Below are 21,599 nucleotides of genomic sequence, written 5' to 3'. Positions count from 1 at the left end.
TCCAATGGTTGGGTCATACACCGAGAAGAAGAGAGATTCGAATCGATGATCTTCGCTTTTATAGGCATCTGGCTGGTTGAATTGACCGGCTGTTTGCATGATTGAGATGAGATGCCTTCTTTATCCATTCAAAGCTTGAGCACGAATCTATTCATAAATCTTTCATATTGCGTTAGAGGAGGATCCTCACCAACCTGAATCCTTGTCAATAAAAAGAACAGTCGAACAAAACTATGGGGTCACAGAAATACAATGCCCTCCCTCCATGGCTGCTGCTTTTGTTGTTGGCATTATCATGCCCACGTTTTTGCCCAAGTTTCTTCTTTACAGATATTTAACTTACGAAAAAGAAGATGGAGTTTGAATTTTCGAACTTAATCCTATGTTTCCTAGGAGTCTCAACCATGGCAAAACGTTTACGTGTCACAAACAGCTCTCTTATAATAGTGATCTTAAGCATGATTTAGTCTTCATCAATGGCAGTATGGTTAGTCCGGATAAAATTCGAGGGTTGGTCAATATAGGCAAATTTTTTAAGCAATTTGTCCGAAGACAACGGTGACCTTTTATGGCAATTTCTTCATGGGTAACTCAGTTAATTCCAAAACAACAAAAGCAAGGTGGGGCACGGAGAATGATGAATAAAGAATGGAATATGACTACACCTGCTCAACTTCCACTGTTTCTAATTTCCTTCTCTCTCTCTCTTTTTTTTTTTTTTTTTTTTTTTTTTCCTTTTTGCTTTTCTTACATGAATTTCCTCTGTATATGTATATGGATCTTGATCTTTGTGAGAAAAATTATCCTACTTAATACTCTCTCTTTCCAAGCAACAAACCTGAAAGCTGCAGCAGAATCAATCCAAAATTGGATGCATCCTTATACAATATGGCTCTTTTTCTCCAGTCCTCCGAGCAGATGCTCCAACAAACTCTGCTTCCCAACCGCTTATCCGAGTTAGCAAGTCAGCTTTACCTCTTATGTACACGCATAAGATTTGGCGACAGCTACAGCATCAATCTCAGTCGCCTTCCAATACCTGCCCACAACTTATCTGACCCAATACAACAACCCACAGTGTGGATCTCTCTGATTATCTATATACAACACATGACCACTGCTGTTTCACCTCGGATCGAACTCGTCCGAATTGAATTTCGGGGGAAAGGAAATATCATGCATCCCGAGACTAACCCTCTGGTTCCTTCCTCTTCTTGTTAGACTTCCTGCTGACCTTTGATTTCTCTGACAAATCCAAGCTTGGAAGTGGGTTCAGATCTGGCAAGCTGCTGGTTTCCAAATTATCAGTCTGATCTAAACTGGAAGGGATCTTCTCATATATGATAGCAGCATCAAGGGAGTATATTCGCAAGGCAAGGGATGAGAGAGTAGAAGTTTTTGCAGCAGCCGAGAGTGAAGACCAATACCACCAATCATTCCTTAAGTGTTCTGTTTTAATCATGTCTTCCAATATGATTGTCGCTTGAACCATCTGAAACAACCAACGAAATTTTACTTGATAAACTTTTCTTAATAAGTAATTATAAAATTGTGAAATATGGAGCACCACTACTAGATAAGATCATTTTAAATTTGTAAATTCCGTTCATTGAAATATCTAAGATTTCAATCTCAAGAAGCAAAAGGGAAGAGTGAAAAATAATCAAATAAAAACAAATCCACTAACCAACAACAATCGTCGACTGACATATTTAACAATTTCTACTTTTTATGGACGAATTCAATGATACACAAAAACCCCCACGGAGAATCAAGATGTGACTGATTAACAGAATAGATGCACTACCAATCATGAAAGCACTAAAAATGTGCTTCAATAGTGATAAATGTCAATGTACAAACTTCTCCAAGCAAAACAAAGAGAAGATGCTAATATTTCAATCCAAGGAAACAATAGGGAAAAAAATATAAATAATAAATAATAGTAATAAATGCACTAACAGCAACCGACACATTTAATTGAGAGGTGTGACTGACCTCATATATTGTACTGGCAGATTTAAGAAATGCACGCCAGGCCCATCTCCTTTCCATATGTGCCTTCGATGGTCTCATAGCTTCCTCAGGTAGCGCAGCATCCATATCAAGCAAGTTAATCTTGAGTCGCCTTGATATCTGCAAAACTTTACCTACTAATGGCTTCAACGAAGACATGGGAACCACACAGCAGCGATTGACACCAATTTCTGAAGAACGGCCATCTAAAGAGTATCTTTTTCCTCTTTTTTCCAAATATCCTAGAGCCGGCTTGTCATTTTTTAGCACTTGATAGACTTCCGTTGCAGCAAAACTTCTGGCAGAATTATCACAAACACCGTCATGGCCTACTTTTGTTACACTAATATTTCCTTGTGAAACTGGCCTTTCAGTAGGCTTGGGCCCATCAACTGGACCACCTTCATTCTGAGGAATGAATGTTAGTGACAAAGAATCACCAAAGTAGGGAGATGCAGATTGGACAAAAGATGGGATTCCATTTGAACCAATAAGTCCAATCTCCTGCACTAATTCCTTGTTTGAATCCTTTGTCAAGAACTTGGAACAGATCTCATCAAAGTTATACGGGCATACCAGTCCTTCATTCTGATATTTAATCAGCCTCGAGCTGAACTGAGAACCTCCACCTTTTGGTGTTTCTAAAGCATCCTTTTCCTTTATGCACTCTTCTTGAACCACCTCAACTTTCGGATTTCCTTTGCTTTTCTTTACATCACTTGTTTCCTTACTCTTCTCAGACACTGGCGCACCTGAACTGCACTTACCATCATTGTGCCCCTCAAGTTCCACATCGGTGGAAAAGGTTCTGTGGCAAGAGTGGCAATGGTGCCTAGACGGCCAAATGGGTTCTAAGCAATCACACCTGTACATCTTCTCATCATTGATTACTCTTGCCTTCCTACCCTGCTTTTTCATGATTTCAGTTGTTTCCAACTCAAAGCAGGGGCCATGCTTCATCTCAATCAATGCAGCTGCCTTGGTAATGAGATAATTAGAAGACCCAGATATATCACAATTTCTGGTTACTGACAAAACTGTCTCGTGCTCATCCTGACCTTGGTTTTCAATTTTCCAAGAGTCCTGGAATCTCAACTTATGCCACTGGAGAATGGAATCTTTCAGTTCTCTTTTCTTTGGGTCATTATCCTTCAACCAAGCAATCAGGTCATCAATTTCTGCATCAGTTTCATAACAAGCCCATGATGAACAGGGGGCCATAGCATCATTCACTTCATATAGGAATGGACAGCAAGCTTTTGACCCCTCTAAATTCAGATGAGGGTCTAATCTTCCAGATGAAGCAGAATTCGGCAAAACAAAATTCTTGTCCTCTGGGCCTCCTGAACTCCCACAAACAATGACCCTCGGATTTCCACACGGTGTAGCTGAAGCCCAATACAGTCGACCCACAGAATCACTTCCCAGAAACTCCCTTCTCACAGAGAGCCTCATAAGCTGTGACTCAATACTAGTAATTGAGTCCTGCAGTTCTGAAATTTCATTCTTGACAGAATTCAACTCAAGGTGATAAGCTTGTGACTCATTCACAGCAACAGGTGCATGCTGAGCTTGATGATTGCTCACCACGTTAGGAGTAAAATGTCCTTGCTGATCTGAAGGTGGCAAAGAACTGTCCCTTCCCTCACATTCTTGCAAGTTATCATGAGAAGGGGTTTCTCTGACAGAGCCATCAATTTCCTGGGAAAAAGAAATTGATGTTGGCAACCCATTTGGTCTAATGGATTTGTCAGTCTCTTGAGAAGCCCTGTGGCAGAAAAGATTGCCCTTTCGGTCATCCACAGCACCATAGGCATCTTTTGATTGATCTTGAGTATCTATGGGATTCATGGTCAAAATGTTAATTTCTGAACTAGTGACAGATGGATCTTTATCAAAACCATTAAGTCCAGCTCTCTCTTGACCACCCTCTGGATTTGGCCGCTCATTGGACAAGACACCACAGTTAGGACCATCGGTCAAAATATGCTGTTGTCCCAGACAATTACCCAGGTTAGTAACTGTGTTAGCACCACCTTCCTTCATACTAACTTCCCCGGCAACATTAATCATGCTTTTGTCAACCTTTGCAGCTCGTGCAGCCAGGTTTTCTTCCTTGGCCTTAAGATTCTTCAATTCTACTGAGAAAGCGCGCAATTTCTGCTGCAACTCAGCTGATGACTCAGCACACTGCTCAAGGTGTTGATGAATAAGGGCTGAGTTAAGCAACTCATCACATAAAAATTTGAGCAGGAATGCTCTCTGCAATCAAAATAAAGGGGAATATCAGTAAAGGAACACGATAACCAGTACAGAATAAAATATACACAGTTTATATATATTGGAAATATATACAGGATCATAAATCACAAGTTTTTATCTTGACATCATCGACAAGGTTTTCTATTTCAATCATGAAAACCATCTGTTTTCTTATTTCCAGAAAAAAAAAAAAAAAAACAGTGGCATATGTCATGCATGTAAAGTAATTTTCTGTACAATGTGTATAAGGATCTCGCACTCATGGTATCATCAAATACCAAATAAAAAATAAGACCTACAGATATAGGCTATAATGGAACCTAACTATTTGGGATCACATCCGCAATTCTAAAAAAATTGGGTTAAAATGCTGTATCATGGGCATCTAGCACTGTAGCAGCTAATGCTGAAAGTGAACCATACTCGAGCACAAAATAAGGAGCAAAACATTTGGTTATGGAGTGGCACCATTCAGGCCCCTCATAAGAGTAGCAAGCTAAAAAATGGACACGCACTAAATATACACCAAGCTTTTCCTTCTCAAGCCACTTCGAGACTGTCCTCAGTCCATAACAAAAATTGGGTACAAGCTGCCTTTGCCACCACAAAAAACCAGCTAGTATATGTACAACTTAAGTCTACATGGTCTCGTGCCCACATGCAAAAAAAAAAGCAGCCCAAAGATTGGAACTTCAGCTACCTGAGAAGTAAGCCCAAATATAACCCAAAGAAAAGAATATAACAAAGGGGCAGTCCCCACTCTTGAATAAGAGAACCCTATGGTCCAACTTTGTTCGCAGCCAAAAAGAGAATCTTTTTAGACTATTTTGCAAGCAACTGAAACTTAGTGGAACCAACATACTAATGCCATTGGTCAGTCAAGTGAATGATTCTGGCTAAATTTTCCAATCACTGATTTTGTATACAAGTAATAAGCCCACACTTATAAAAAAAAATCTCACTAGGATTCACATTTTACAGTAATCATCGAACCGCATCAAGACACTCAACTTTTGGCTACTACAACTTCCTGAAGCTACTAGATTTTTACCTCCATCCCCCCAGTTAGATATCTCAACTACACTTGGAAAAAGCATCCCATGCAATGATACCAAGAGAAATACTAAACTTTCACACTCCTATTTTTGTCAATGTTAGGTTATTGATAAAAAATAAATAACTGTTGGATGTGTATGTAATTGTATCTCTTTGAAAGATGAATATTTGTGTATGTAAACAATAGAAGATAAGTACAAGGACATATCATGCATATCCAGCACAAAACCACAGGAAAGATATAAAGCAGGGAGGGAGGGGGGAGAGAGAGAGAGAGAGATGATGGCACCATAGCATCATTTCTATGATGTACTTATCAAACAAATAACATCATTTCTATGTTGGTATATAGATACATAAGAGTCATATATACATTGAAACTGCACAAAAAAATGGCAATGACACAAAACAATATTCAACCAGTTCAATGCCAAAAATACATAAAACTGACAAAAACTTCCATCTATGCAATCAATATCAGCATATTAGCAGCCAATATTTTAAGTAGGGCTCCACAGACAAACCTCGGCCATGTTGAACTCCCAGTATTCCTTCACTTCCATTACAGAGGATATATGTGCAAGTGTCTCCAAGTAAACACGAGTAAGTTCTCCCTGATGCCTTTTGCTCCGGCGTCGGTCTACGACCGGAATGTGTTCCGATGCATCTTGAATGACGCGTTTGCCAACACAAGAAGGGCAATACCAGTTTCCTTCAGGGATTCTTGCAAGTGGAGGATTCAAGCAGTAAGTATGATACTCAGCATCGCAAGTATCACATAATAGGACACTGTCATCATCTCTATCAATGCCACAAACTTTGCAAACTCCTTCATCCCATGGGGCTTTGGGAATCTCACTTTTGGAAGCAAGAAACTCATTTATTTCCTTCCTTGTTTCAGCATTAAAGCTTTTCAATTTGGTGTACCCTGCAAATTTCTGGACAACAGTAGCAACCTGCATCAAAAGAACTACAAAACTTAACACAGGTGCCAAAATAATATGGAGAAGATGAAGATCAGTGCGGCAAAGCACAGGAGCAAAGAGAATGCCAGAGTAATTGCATAACTAGACTTCGTTCTACAGAATTCTGAACAACTCTATTCTTCAGTCTTCTACACAATTGCATGTATAGTCAATAAAGCTCCAATGCACATGGGGACTTCAATATATCAAAACAACCTCCATAAGGAAAGAGAGATAGAGATTGGTTACAAACCTCCCTTTCATACAATGATTCAAAATTCTGAGATAATGTTTCAGCCAAATCAACCAAATCAGGTTGATCTCCATAAGCAGTACGGACATTGTTCCATAACTGCAAGGTGAAAGTGTCTTTATTAAATTTTAATGGTCAATAAATCAAACCATGTAAGTAAGTGAAAGCTGGTACCGGAACGATCACAATGATGAGAAATCAGATATATCATCTCAGGTTAAAAACCAATGAATCCTTATGTACAGAAGATACATTTAAAAACCATTCTAGCCTGATATCAGATTATTGATCATATTTCAATTTGTTAATCGCACTCACATAGAATCCACAAATAAGTAAATTAGGATTGGTAATCAGCATCCACACATCTAAAGGATTTAAATGGGAAGAAACTTGGCAAGGAAAAGGGAAAGGGAAAAAATGAAAACAGGTTTGGCCACCCAAACCAAATTGTTATAGAAAACAGACCTCCCGAACATCCTCGAGAAAAGCTTCCTGAGATGCACCATAGGCTCCAGTTGCCAATCTCAAATCAATAGTCCTGAAATCCAAAGGGCGAGATACCATTGCTGGAGATCCAAGAAATCCCTCATCATCATTATCACTTGAGTTTATCAGTTTTCTCCCCAGCAGATTGCAGAAAACTTTTGAATCATCTGCAGCAGCAGCGCGACGTAATACAATACGACATTGTTTCATAATAATGTCAGATATAGAGATAACAGTCTTCTGTTTTATTCCCTTTACAGATTTTTGTTGCACTTTCTCACCACCAACATCAGCTAGCACTGAAAGAACGGCTTTCTGTGGTCAACCAACAAGAGCATTCAATTCAGAAATATTCTTCATGCCACATGTGTAATAAAGAAAAGCGACCAAGTTTAGCAAGTTACATGGTAAAGAATAAAGAGAGACAAATGATTCAAAGAGGTTGTTTCCACATTTAGCTGAAATATTCAACCCTTGCAATAACATAGGTGAACTTTCTTCTCAGGTGTTTTCCAAATAAAGTCTTGGACAGATCAAAATAACTCTCCTAAACGTATCAGAGAATGGAAGTTAAAGAGACAGATAACAACATTCTTTTTTTTTATAAGTAAGAGACGGATAACATTCTTTCTGTGTCGGATCAATACATTCCCTTTTTTCTCAAGTTCCCTCGATCACCAAAGGACAATTATATGAGCCATTGAACCCAGCCTCCAACCCCAAGCCAATCTATTTACACATGTTACATCACTTCAATCAATCAAAGAACTAAGAAACAAAATACTAAGAGTAAATGACTTTGGCCTAATCAGCTTCGTAGCTTAGAAGGAATAATCAATTGAACCACGAGAGGGGGACATTAATAGCTTTGCTTTTACATATGGAGATCTTTATGAGAAACACTACAAATAAAAACCTATATTTAATGTAAAAAATGACAACAATAACTATAAGTACCTTATACGTGGTAATACGATGCTAAGACCACGAGAGAAATTCAAAAAAATACATGGATAGTACTAGAGGGGTAATGACACTTTTAATGACTAAAGGGGATATCTCTTGCTACGTCATATGTACAAGGATTGGGACCCTTTGCATTTTTTGATGAATTTCATTTAGTTATAAAAAAATACAAAAACATGTTAAAGCAGATCCAGAATTTGCAGGTTTTCTTAAAATTCTTAAGTATAAGGATGTCACTTCCCTAAACCATTCCAACCCCTCATAGAGTGTTGCATGTCTCAAAATGTTACCATTCAACATCTTTTTGTTACAATTCAACATCTACATCAAAAAATTTAGTACTTTTGTATGATCATTTATTGGAATAGATAAGTAATTTTTTTCAGACATGAACCATCTTTTTTACTTGAAGAGGGCAGACAGATCCTACATGTTTTACTAGCCAAGATTACAGCAATGAAAAAAGAAACCAAAGCTCAAGAGTGATAGGATGCAAATGAAAGATGCACTTCACTTATGATTCTAATAACTACAAAGACTTTACTAAAGAAGTACACAAAACAAGTTACTGTAAATAGCACCTTCGTAGGTCCTGAGGCATTGCCCTTATACACTTCCTTACTGATTGAATGTTCCAATATTTTCTTTGCCCATTCCGGTGGAGCTTTCTCCAAAGCATCATAAACACACTTTCTAATTCTTGTTCCTACATTTGTTGGTAGTTTTCTAACAGGTTCCAGGACCTTTGCCCATTCCGGGATGTTACCATCATTCTCATTATTCTTTTCAGAAGAACCGGTTACATTTGCATCAGACCCTTCATCTTCTATGGTAAGAATGTCTTTTTCTCTGTTCAAAGAACCAAAAATTTGCTTTGTAGCCTCTGCAAGCAACTGAAGGTTAAAGAAGAAAAGAATTAGAGCATGCATCCTTTGAGTACAGTCAATGAACTTAATAGGCACTAAAGAACTTCTCTAGTGCACTTATTTGAACAAAATAACAAGACTGAGAATCATAGGAAAACATATCAAAGATTTTTAGTTACAAAGATTTCTTCATTTAAAAAAGTGAAGCTCATATCATAAAACCATGAAGCATCCGCATGAACTTTTACCGATTGAAAAAAAAAATGATTGACCGCCAGATAAAAAATAGTCAAGAAAATGTGTGACAAGGGATGGATGCATATAGCAAGTATATTTTATGCTAAAGATTTTTTAGAAGACAGCCACAATAATGGGAAATTGACATGTAGTATCACTGCACAAATCATATTAAGAATTAAGCACAACAATTTCCATCATGACATGGGCAAGTTCCCAATGAATTATATAGTCAAAGGTCCACAAAAAGCTCAAGACGCTCTCCAATATCACTTTCATTCCTTTAGTGGACATAGCAACAGTTCAGAAGTTCCAAACGGCCAAGAACCCCATAAATGAAAGAGAAAACTATTTGAAACCATGCCAATCCCTATAGAAGGCATATGGCTCATAGTCGATAAAAAATTGATTTCTCCCAGAATAAAATATCAAAGGCAACTGTCCTCAACATTAATTTAAACGTGTGGACTAATCAACATTAGTGTTACTATGTTATATTGGGGCCATGAAAATTACAATCCCGAGAAAGTGCATTTGCAATGATGTTTAAGTACGTTTGTATATATTAATCAGAAAATGTCGGTGAGCAAGATACCAAGAAAGCCTAAGAGACTTACAAGAGCATCAGCTTCCATCCCAGCCACTCCAGTAAGTGAGCCACAAAGCACCCCACCATCACCTTGCAAGCAGCGAAAGACTTTACCACTTTCACGGGCCATAATCTCTGCAGAGTCAAGATTACTATCCATGGATAAAACAGCCAAAATGTATCTTCGAGCTAAATCTGGCCATGTTAGTTCATTAATAGGGAGCATGCTGATCTTAGTTCTTTTTACAGGAATACCATTGTCCGCATCTTTCTTCCTTCCCCGTTTTGATTTCAACTCTCCAGAATCAAAATTTGGATCTATTAGCGCAGCAACCTTGGATTGTAGCTCACCTATCAGCACTCTTAGCAGTGACTTATGAGCCTTTGTCAAAGCTACACCAGAGCATCTACTATAAGTAAAAGAAGCAAGTTTTGCTTGAGCTGCCTCCTTTTTTTCTCCTGTTTCCATTTCTATAAACGCAATTGAATTTTCTCCATCTACTGCTGGACCAGATTCACAGCTTGGGGATAACATTGATCCACCTGTACCATCAATTATATGTGAATGTACACCTTGACTCCGCTCAGTATCCTTTTCAAACTTTTCTAGAAGATTTGCACTATCTGACCATGGGTTGATGAGTTCTTCTTCAAGTTCTTCCAGTGACAAAGGCTCTTTCAGACTCAAGATTTCATGAAAACGCCATAGTAACTCCCATGCCTAGAAGTATAAAAAAAATATACTAGTAAGGCCTCACATAGTGGCTGGTGAATCATGTATTACAAAGCACAGTTATAATAATTAAATCAACCACGATACTTGCAAGTGCATGGACATACCTGATAAACATCACCAACCAGTTCAGGAGGAATCCTCAAGCACAGAGGCTTGCCTGGAGGAGGAAGAGGATCATGCATGACACTGTTTTCAACCAACCTGGCCTTTTTAAATCTCCTAAATAAACCATCTAATTCTTCATCTCCAATATGATGTACTCCACCTTTCAATCTAACCACTAGGAGCCCATTTCCAACTGTTAACGATGAGGAATAACTGCCTCTATTACTCAGAAATTCATAGTGCGAACAGGCTTGTACCCCAGGAAGCTGTTCTATGATTTCCTGCACAAATTCTGCATCTAATCCAAATCTATCATGCTCCAACCATTTCTCCAGCAACTCAATTGAAGTTTCCAGCTCATTGTCAGTCTGAAATACAGATGGGATGGTGAAAGAATCCGGTTGACCGAGAAATTTATCTAATGAAATCAAATTCGTTTTTCTCATGTCAGTTGTTACATCACAATTAGGTCTTTCTAGTTCATTTTCAGCATGATTGCAGAAGAACTTTAAGGTTCCTTTCTGTTTACAGATCTCAGAGCAAGCAGTAATGAATTTTTTAGACACCATTCTCCATGCAGACAAGGATGAGCAATCTTCTACTAAAATCTCGCCAATTTCGTCTCTCAAATTCAATTCACCAGATAAAGCAGATCCAGATTTTCCATTAGTTAAACAAGTTTCAACCTGTAATGTGTTTGATGTCTGAACATCACAAGCTCCGCCTGAACATCTACTAAGACAGGACAAGATATCATTCTCCAAAGGCGGGCAAGGGTCTGATAGAATCATCTGAATGCTGCAATCATCACCACAATCCATATCACGAAAAGTAATGTCATCACTTTTTTCATTAGCATGACCAGCAAAATGTCCAGGGATAGGCCTACTGAGGACGGTTATGCCATTTGGAATGGGCAATGAATGGCATGAACACCTTCTGACTCTAAAGGTAGGTCCAGAGTCGCCACCATCCAGCACTTCACACATAAAAAGAGAACCAGTAATCTTATCATGCCAACAGGATCTATAACCCACAGGCCAGATCTGGCTAACATTATGATAAGATGGCCTAGCATCAACTTCTCCCAGAGAGAGAACAAAGAAATCTTCAAACTGCATGGGAAGCCAATCCTGAAAATGTAAAGCATACATAAGAATGAGACAACAAGAGCTAGCTGAAACTAATCACATCCTTGAACAATAAGTCAAATTGAAATTAAATAGCTTATTTTATCATGATGTAAGCAGGGAAAAGAAAATCTAGTTCAATAACATGTAACCTTACATTATATTGCTGAGACCGAGAGCTAGTATTCACTTCAGCACCATTTACATTATTACCAATGGTACTTGCATAGACTTCCATGGTCAGGCCATTCAAAGAGAGCTCTTTATGATTATCACTGAACAAAATTCCCTTATTTTCAGTAAAACCATTTGCAGTTGAATATCTTGCTGGCTTCCTTTTCCTAGACAGATGAGACCTTCCTGTTATTGTCTGTGACCCCTCACTTCTTGATTCGAGCTCCACAGAATTAAGGTTAGACATCAACCCAAGATAACAGGCAACTTCATACACTGAATCAAATATCTTCCCATCTGGAGCACAGTAAACTGCATAGAGTTCACAATTAACCATTGATCGTCTAAATTCCACACGCCAACCTTCCTCCAGCACACCATGTCTTTCGGATACAAAGTCTCTAAGAGCCTGCAAAAATATCTCACTTGGATTCCGAGATGGTAGCCTAACAGCTACATTATTACTACTCTTACACATTCCTAAAGGGAAACCCATATTTACCTCCTCCAATCTTCTAGTCATATACTGCATCATTGAAGCTTTTTGGAAGCCAAAGCCATTTCCCGAGTACAAAAAGTTAGAGAATGTCACTGGAGCACCAAATGGATTGCCGCCCAAAGAATTATCACCCGGAGCTTGTTTTCTAAAAACCAAGATAGATCAATGTAACAAGTAAGTAATTATGACAATTTGTATTTCAAGATGATTACTCAAAACATTAACAGAAAAGCAGGCACGAAACACAAGTAAAAAAATCAGTAGATTATAAAATAAGAAAAAACTCACTTATGAATAAACAGCATGGCAGCCAAAGCCTATCAGCTATTAAATACTTCAGCAAGCACAAGAATGAGTTCCCCTAAGCCTGGTTAAAGCCTGGTTACCAATTTGTTTCCATAGTGCATCTTAGCAGATACTATCCTCAACAGCAACGGAACATGTAGACTAATTCCTTGAAAGGTTTTCTCTAGGGAAGATCATGACCATTGAGAATCTTAGAAGACGTGGCCTCATTATTACGGACTGGTGCTGTTTGTGCAGAAATAGTGGTGAATCGGTGGACCATTTACTACTACACTGTGAGTTTGCCCAAGATATTTGGACTTATTTTCTTAGTAGAACGGGTATAGCATGGGTGATGCCGGGTAGAGTGGTTGATTTGTTAGCAAGCTGGAGAGGGATCACAGGGACACTACAGATTGCAGCCGTGTGGAAGATGGTTCCTATATGTATTTTCTGGTGTATTTGGAATGAAAGAAACGAGAGACTCTTTGAGGACCATGAACGTTCCTTGGAAGAGTTTAGGAGTTTTTTCTGGAAGACTTTGTTTTTGTGGGCCATTGCTCTTGATTGGAATGGTCGCAGCTTCCATGATTTCCTTGTAACTGTTCCTAGTGCTTAAATAGGTGTAATCACATGTATACTTCTAGTGTACCTGGGCTATGCCTACTTTTATTAATGAAATAACTTATTACTTATAAAAAAAAAAGGTTTTCTAAAATCGAAGGTTAGAAATATGAGTGGGATAACATTTAGAGGCAGAAAGATCAATTTGAGCCAGAAAAAAGTCAGAGGAATCGATAGGTTTAAGTTGTTGGAAGACAAGAATTTTGGTTGTAGGAATTTATTACGCAGCAAGGGTTCATACGTTTTTGAGATAGCTACCATTAGCATTTGGTTTATGACGGTGTAAAAGAAGAGTAAGATTTGAAAAAAAAAAACTAGGCAAAATTATCATTTGGGTGACAGTTACTTGGCTGTGAACTGTAGTCCAGGACTACAACTTTTTTTAGTTACTTAGGGAGTTACCTTCTTTTTTTTTTTTTATAAGTAGTTACTTAGGGAGTTACTTGATAGATAGGTGGTTTAAGGTTTGCAAGATTTGTATTTTAGAAAAAGAATATGTACAAATTTAAATCTTGTTTTTGCTGCAATCTGAAAACAACTCTAAGTCAAATAGCATTGATTCGAAGCACTTCTTTTCACTCTATTTCAGGAACCAAAGGACTCCATCATATGGTTATGTAAGATACAGGGTGTCCAATCTTAGCAAGAAAAGGATGGAAATTGATAATTGATAGAAAACTGCAAGAAATTCATAAAGGAGAAAGGGGTTCTAAAACTCAGCATCAAAGCTAGGGTTCTTCAACGCATAAACGATGCTTTTCAAGTAAATACAAATGCATCCATAATGCATTTCAAAATTATTGCAGAAAGTGGCAACTATACTTCCTTTTCATCAGTACAAGTGGCAACTATACTTATTGCAAAACCAAGAATTTCTATAATTGCATACAAAGCTATAAAGCGAATTTTCAGATGTCATTAATGGAAAGGGAGCAAAACAAAACAAGCCTAGCTATACAAAAATATACATTCAAGGGGTGGTTGGTGACATAATACATATTTGAAAACCGAGGAATCTTTGTCTAGAAACATCAAAATAAAAATTGAATATGCGAGTCCAAAATGGCCACAGGACAATGACCATAAAGGAACAGTTCCATGTCAAGCCCACAGGCCAAATTTTGTCTAGTGCAAGTTCTAATGTAAAAGATGGCATCACCGTACGGTGGATTCTAGCACTGATGTGCTTGCCAAGCTAATTGTCCACTGATACAAAAAATAAAAAGATCAAATTAAATTGGAAAAAAACCGTCATCCTAGCCTAAGACTGTAAAACATCATTCTTGGCAATTATTCTTTAACTAAAACAAATACTAGCAGCTTGTGTACTTCTAATGAATACATGGTAGGTATCGCACAAAAGCAATAAAAGGCAGTTCACCCGTCTTTATGTTGGTGGCATACAGTCAACAACAGCCATCGACATTCAATAGAAACGCAGTAGTTTGAGGTTACAACACACCACATTGATGTAAAACACATGCACTACGTCATCTACAGAATCTCTGAATTGAACCTAAGTCTAATTACTACAGATAATGATATGAAATTAATGGGATTTGATTCATTTGAAAGTTTTTCCTACCACTTCACTCGAGTTTCTCGCCTCATTAACTCCTTCTCAACCTCCCTCCCTCTTAGTGAACCAATTGCCAACGGACCTACGTTGTGAACTAAGTACCACAGTAGAAATGAATTCTGTAGTTAAGATCGTTCCCTCAAAACAACCATAGTTTGTATGTAAGATAAAAACTAGTACACGGCTATTGCTTTAGAAACACAATTAACGTGTGAAACTACATTGTTGCTACTGCCCAACAGAAGTTACACCACTTAAACTACATTCAGCTAAATTTATTAAACAGCACAGATATATACTTCTAATTACGATTAAGTGTAAACTTTCAACTGATAGCTAAAATCAAGAATGCGCCAAAATGAATACCTCAAATCCAGGACATTCGAGCTACCCTCCCCGTCGCAGTCTCCGTCGACGTCGCTCGGGGGCGAGGCGTTCATATCCAAAATACGCTTGGACTTGACGCCTAAGGGCCAGCGTTTGCTCTTGACGCCGCTGGACTCGCAGTCCGTACAAACCCACTCGTCCGAGTTGAGGGTCTGGCGCCCGCGCATTCCTGCGCAGCCTAGGTGGAAGGCGCGCTCACAGGCGTCGCAGACGACCACGTGGCCCCTGACCTCGGGCTTCCCGCACGCGGCGCACGCCCCCGAGCCCCGCGCGTCGTCCTCTCCAGGGAGCCCAGCAGGTCCTCCAGGCGGCGGAGGTGGGTTGTCGTGATAGTTCTGCACCACGTCCAGGGAGTCGGGTAGGGTTTCGGTGAGAGGAGGGGAGGGGATCTCATTGAGGTCGATTCCGAGGCCGGAACGAGCCTCCGAGAGCTTAGGCTTCGAGTTATGGCGGTCTCTAAGTTCTTCGCTTGAATCGGTGAGTTCCATTATCCGAGTATCCGCTCCGAGTTGCAGGTCGGTGAGTCAGGTTGAAGCGCTCGCACCATTGCTCGCTCGGAGGTTCAGAGATCAGAAAAAATGTAGGGATCAGACAGCCGAGAATTAACAGAGGCAGCGAGAGAGCGAAAGGGCTTTTGGTTTAGAGTTGGAGCGAAAGACAGGAATGGGGCCGAGAGAGAGAGAGAGAGAGAGAGAGTCCTCGTATCTTTTGAACAGCGAGGAGGGTGAATCGATGAACGAATAAATTGGATAGAGGAAGGGGAAAGTGAAAGGGGGAGAAAGTGTGGAGTACGCGCTTGGGGTTTATAAGGCACTCGCTTTCAAGGAGCGACACCTGGGAAAAAGGTGGACCCGTTTGGGAGTCCTCAACTGGGTAACCTCGTCGTCCGTTCTTCCGGGTTCATCTACTTCGGCTCCAACCTAAGTACCCACACGGACTGCTTCACCTCTCGAGTTTTTCTCCACGCCCGCCTCTTTTCTTCTCTTATGACTTATCGATCTCTTTCTTTTTTATTTTTTCTTTTTTCCTTCAGCAAATCATAATATATATATATATATATATATATATGAGCCAGTTAACACAACACTATAAAAAAATATAAAAAAAAAACAAAAATCAGTTGCTATTCATTTTTATATTTTATACTTATAATTTTTTTTATATAAAATATAAAATATGAAATAGTGAATAGTAACTGATTTATAATATTTTTCGTTAATATATAAGATCTGCAAATTCGCTGTCAATATATATGTTTGCACGCAAAACATACATGCAAACATGTTTTATGGTCTTTAACTACTGCTATAGATGTGCGCATGATCATGTAATGATTAGCCTTAACTCTTCAAGATCTATCCGGCCACCTCATCGTTCACGTCGAGTATAATAATCCGATCTTGTCATGGTAATCTGTTTATGTTCTTAAATATGGATCAAGAGATCGGCCGGGGAATCGAAAACCTGATTTGGAAACTTCAACATAACAAATTACAATGTTGCCTTTAATTCTAACCATATATGATTTCCAGCGATTCCTCAATCCAGTAATATATTACAACAAACCTCGGCCTTTAATGGAAAATTTCTCCTTGAGGTATCACATTAATTGATCACCCAACGTTTGGTTCATTGTTTTTATTTTTTGTCATCTTCTTTAATCTTTATGGCTGTAACGAGATTCTTGTTCGAACAACTCAGTTGTTGCTCGTCCGTCCATTATTTACAACTTTAAGAAAAATATCAAGGACAAGTTTCAAATACACATGAAGTCTTGTATAAAACCTTTTATAAAAATAGAAAAATATCTCATTAAGAAAAAATGAGTTTTTTTATATTTTTTCTTACGGTGAAATCTATTTTTTTATTAAAAAAAACTTGTGCGATATTTGTATACTTAGAACTTGTATACATCATTATTCATCATTATACTTGGTTTTTTAATAACAAAATAATATAAGACTGATCAACTTTTCTATCCGAATTTGACTTTAGTAACGCTAACATACAAAGTTTTGAATATTGTACCGGTCAAGACACTGAAACGAAATATTTTGATATCGATATCGTTTTGTATAATATTTCAAAATAGTCGATATATGAATAAATTATATATATAAAATTTTCAAAATAATGATCTATATATGAATAAATTATATATAAATACATGTATATATTATAAATAGTTTAATCTGGATTAAAGGTCAAAAATTGAGTTTGTAGTTTGAAAAAATAAATAAAAAAATTTAAAAATTAAAGATCGAAATATCGGCCGATACGGCCAGTACTTAGGCCGGTACGAGATATATGTAATACTTATACCGGACCAGTGGCCGATATGGCATATACCAGCCAGTACAGTACGGTATTTAAAACACTACTAACATATTAATTACCTGAAACTTAAAAAAAAATGATAATAATAGTTTTGAAGACCCAATACTTTCCCTGTTTTTGTCATTAACATGAACAAAAATTCTACCGTGCAACAACCGAACCTCAATACAAGTTATAGGAGATTTCCAAACCGGTAGTTTAGTGGATAAAACATAAGTTTTGCTACAACATTTGATGCATGGTCTAGTTAATTGTGTCCACTATTCGTCATATGGCGATTTCTATGTTATGAATGACTGCGCCTAAGTATATATATAAATATATATATATATATATTTTTTGGCATATTATAGCATAAAAGATAGAATTATAAGAGTTTAAGGGGATATTTTCCATTGTCAATAAACAAAAACATCTATAAAGATTATCTACAAGTAGGCATCTAAAATTGTGATTGGTTGCTGGCCATTACGTTACTGAGTGCGAACATCAATTTTATGATCGATAAATTTTTACTAATTTTCATATTTGATGATGATGGAAGATTTATTGAATATCTGTAATGATGTGAGAGATTTGTCAAAATAGGGATGAGTCTACGCTTTCAATGGCTGTGATGGACTGCGCCTAAGGATATATTAGTTGAAGCAGATTTTATTTTTAATCAATCAAAACCTCGACCTAACTTTAGATGCGTTAGGATTTCTCATGGTCAAACTATTTCAGATACATGTACCACGACAAAGCGTGAACAACTCGTCTACCCGATGCGTGATAGGAGTTGGGTTTCTCGTGATTATGAACTACTCTATAAATTCTGGTGGAATCCAACATCTATTATAGATGGACAACATTTGGGTTCGAAGCCGTGGATCAAGGGACCAAAGCCCAGACATGGCCGAAGTTTAAAGCCAAGGGCCCAAGCCCAATTAAGAACGAATGTCGGCAAAGAAAACAAAAAATGTCACAAAATTATAATAATATATTGAAAAATAAATTAAAAAATTAATTATGAATATTGCTAAAAATAGCTTTTTAGATGTGTGCAATGTCCCCATTAAATGTAAAGTGATGATTAATAGATCTACACTACTTAGGAGTGCAAGTTTTTATGACTTACATAAAGATTTTAATTGGCTCACTATTTAGTAATCATTTGTTGGTACAAGTCCATATATGATTGGACTTTTATTGAATTGTCACAAACAATATTAAAGCAAATTTTAATGAGATGTGTTAGGACATGTTTGGTAATGTCAACAACATCTTTCTATAGCTTGCAACCAAAAAGGAAAAGGGAGTTATGAGACATTGGGATAACTCTGATACCTAAGTCAATATATTTATCAAGAAGTTAGAGCTTGAACTCTTGAGCTAGAGCCTATAGTTTTGCATGTGTTTCAACCTTATATGCTCTCATCGTGAATGCCACTCTTCTATGCATAGGGTATCCATGCCCTGTAAGTGGCATTGTGTCGTTGTATTTAATTTGGCTGTTCTTACTAGTACCTTGAGTCACGTCACTCGGGACAGACGATGAGGTGTGACCTCTCTTTAGACTCCCCGTTAGGGACATGATATTTCATTTGATTGTTATTCTCTTTCGTATCAGGTTATTTAATGCGGCTAGACTCTTGATGTCGTCTCAATCAGTGATGCACCTACCGCACTAACCCCTGGTTCGATCATTTAATGCAATGTGGCTCCCCACAGGTTTTTCGAGCTGGGGCAAGTCCATTGGTGTGTTGTCCCGCATTCTCACATCGATCCGGATCTCTGATGCATTTGCCTTGTCAGGGCCAAATTGTTCTCGTTGGGCCTTTCCTATTTTGGGATGGGTCTATCTAATGCCTTGGATCAATTCGACCATCTCAACCCTTAACCACAGGATTATGCTAGAGGTTTTTATAGGTGTGGGTTCGGCCCTCTTGGGCGAGGGCCTATTTGCCCCTCCAGATGTGTAAGACTTACCTCATTTGAATTTAAAATTCAACTTAACTCATATTATCTCATCATTATAATTTTCTCAAATTCTCACACAAAATATAATAAATAATTCAACTTTTATTCTACTATTTATAAACCATCTCAACTCATCTCTGAATCCAAACGACTTCAGACACAACTAAATTATTGCACCCAATTTACATTTTTACATTTGAAAATATCTTATAGTCGGATGTGCTCTTTAAGCCCCCAAAACACCATCTAATTAGGGATTCCCACGTCGTCCTCCCATAACTTTAACAATGAATTGCACAACACAGTAGCACTCACTTTACATAAACCCTTTCCTACCAAAATTTATTTTTTTTATCTTACATATTGACTTTTACAATATGTCATCCATCAGATTATCTATTTTTTTTTTATATAATTTAAATATTATACTTTTTAATATTTTTTATTCATTTCAAATACGTTCTCTAATTACCAATAACATCTTTATATATTTTGATATTTGCAATACCTCCTAATATATAATGTGATATAATTATGTCTTATTTTAAATTAATCTAAATTTATAAACTAAACCAAAATATAAATTAATTTAAAAAAAATATTATCAAAATATATACAATGGAGTTGTTGCACGTCTACAAGGATATACAAACCGATTGGAGTCATATGCAATTTTTTTTTTTTTAATTCATATACAACTTGCTTTTATATATATAGACTGAATATTGGAGTCACCTTAGCCAACACAAAAGAAAGCGTGAAGAACAAAGAGGTGATAGGAAAATATGGCAGAAATTGAGAAAATCAGTGATTGAAGAGAGATAAATTAATTTAAAATGTTCACAACTATAAATAATGTCCTCTGCATGTAACGAAATTACTATAGCAAAATCTAAAATAAAGATGATATAAAAGATCTATTAGACCTCACTTTTGTACAAATTTATTTATATTTTAAAGGTAATTGTATTTTACAACATCCATTGGCAGATGAAGATAAAGTTGTTTCGGATCCTTCGGAGAGGAAGAAAATGAAGAAGGATAAGAAAACAGATGAAGCTTTGTCCATTAAACCCATGGAGAGAGGGAAGAAGATTAGGAACTCATTGGATAAAGAGAGACGACGATCTGCAACTTCTGAGAATGAAGAAGAAGCCAAAAGATTCAAACAAATAGATGCAGATCTGGCAGAGGGTGAAGATCGTACAACAGCAGCATCTTCATCGAATGGTGGCTTGCCCGAGTTGAGTAAGTGGTTGCTGAAACAATGGTTGGATTGATAATAAGGACGATGTTGAGGTTGGATTGAAATTGGATGCTAAGAAGGACGATGGTTTGAAAAATCGTACACCTTCTTTAAGACATGTTGTGCACAGGCTTGTCCGTGGAGTTTCTTCATAAAGGCAGGGTGTGCTTTGCGGCGGTCTGGAGCTCCTCTACGGGCTGAACAATACCCAGTGTTTTCAGAGGAGATACGACCCACTCATTGCTTCTGATTTCACTTGTAATCCCATGTGATGCGGCTCATGCAATTAGTCAATGTAATGTTGAGGTGGCAATAGTCTATTGGAGGGTGTTAAAGCTCCAAAACCAGCGCATCTGTTCCAAAGAGGAGGAACTGTGTACATTTTGAATTTTTGAGAACGTTCAACATCAAAGTATAATAACGTCTAGATTGCTCTAATCCGTCCGTTTTGCATTGAAAAATTCCTTACAAAGATAAAAATTTGTCGGCCGATATTTTCATTTCCTCTTTACCCAAAAAGCAAAAGTCATAGGTGAGGCATACATACATTTTGGTGAGTCAAAATTGTTGAGATCAGAGTTGACCGTCTGAGCTGTGATGACTGATGGGCTTCTTGGATATTGTATTTAAGTGGTTATGGACAAAGGGAGAAGGTGTATTGCACCATGCCTACACATCATCGGTGGTTACAAGGAATCTTAATCAGGCTGTATGGTTTGTATGCTCGTCTCACTTGCAGAATAATAACTATAGATCATGTTAAATCCAATCAAATCAAACACCTTCCATTTCCATTACATTTTGTTTCCTTTACACCTATTTTCTTTCATATGCAA

General features: G+C 37.7%; 1 protein-coding gene across 3 annotated transcripts; it reads right to left on the bottom strand.

Moving 5' to 3' along the window:
• Positions 1 to 635: 635 nt before the first annotated feature.
• On the bottom strand, positions 636 to 15,989 carry LOC108992843 (methyl-CpG-binding domain-containing protein 9). 3 transcript variants are annotated; one of them, XM_018967523.2, is made up of 11 exons: positions 15,198 to 15,988; positions 12,347 to 12,488; positions 11,828 to 12,253; positions 10,540 to 11,673; positions 9,728 to 10,420; positions 8,589 to 8,900; positions 7,021 to 7,356; positions 6,553 to 6,651; positions 5,859 to 6,290; positions 1,999 to 4,278; positions 636 to 1,492 (listed from the first exon to the last, which is right to left on the bottom strand). In XM_018967523.2, exons 1-11 carry the CDS (start codon positions 15,704 to 15,706, stop codon positions 1,190 to 1,192), a joined length of 6,666 nt encoding a protein of 2,221 aa, XP_018823068.2. In that variant the 5' UTR covers positions 15,707 to 15,988; the 3' UTR covers positions 636 to 1,189. The 3 variants fall into 3 exon arrangements, with proteins under 3 accessions (XP_018823068.2, XP_018823067.2, XP_035548977.1); XM_018967522.2 differs by having other exon boundaries at positions 11,828 to 12,488; positions 15,198 to 15,989; XM_035693084.1 differs by lacking the exon at positions 15,198 to 15,988 and adding an exon at positions 12,632 to 12,693 and having other exon boundaries at positions 11,828 to 12,488.
• Positions 15,990 to 21,599: the final 5,610 nt, after the last annotated feature.

Source organism: Juglans regia, chromosome 1, assembly GCF_001411555.2.
Source record: "Juglans regia cultivar Chandler chromosome 1, Walnut 2.0, whole genome shotgun sequence".
NCBI classification, from domain to species: domain Eukaryota; kingdom Viridiplantae; phylum Streptophyta; class Magnoliopsida; order Fagales; family Juglandaceae; genus Juglans; species Juglans regia.
The sequence above is the reverse complement of the archived record's forward strand: the minus strand, read 5'-3'. Positions and strand labels throughout refer to the sequence as shown.

Bases quoted from the DNA above. Each gene is read 5' to 3' on its own strand.
- LOC108992843 (XM_018967522.2), bottom strand. From the start codon at position 15,706: ATGGAACTCACCGATTCAAGCGAAGAACTTAGAGACCGCCATAACTCG. The intron at 6,652-7,020 runs GTCTGTTTTCTA...TTCACCTTGCAG, and splicing joins TTCTCGAGGATGTTCGGGAG to TTATGGAACAATGTCCGTAC. The intron at 6,291-6,552 runs GTTTGTAACCAA...CTTTTGATGCAG, and splicing joins AATCATTGTATGAAAGGGAG to GTTGCTACTGTTGTCCAGAA.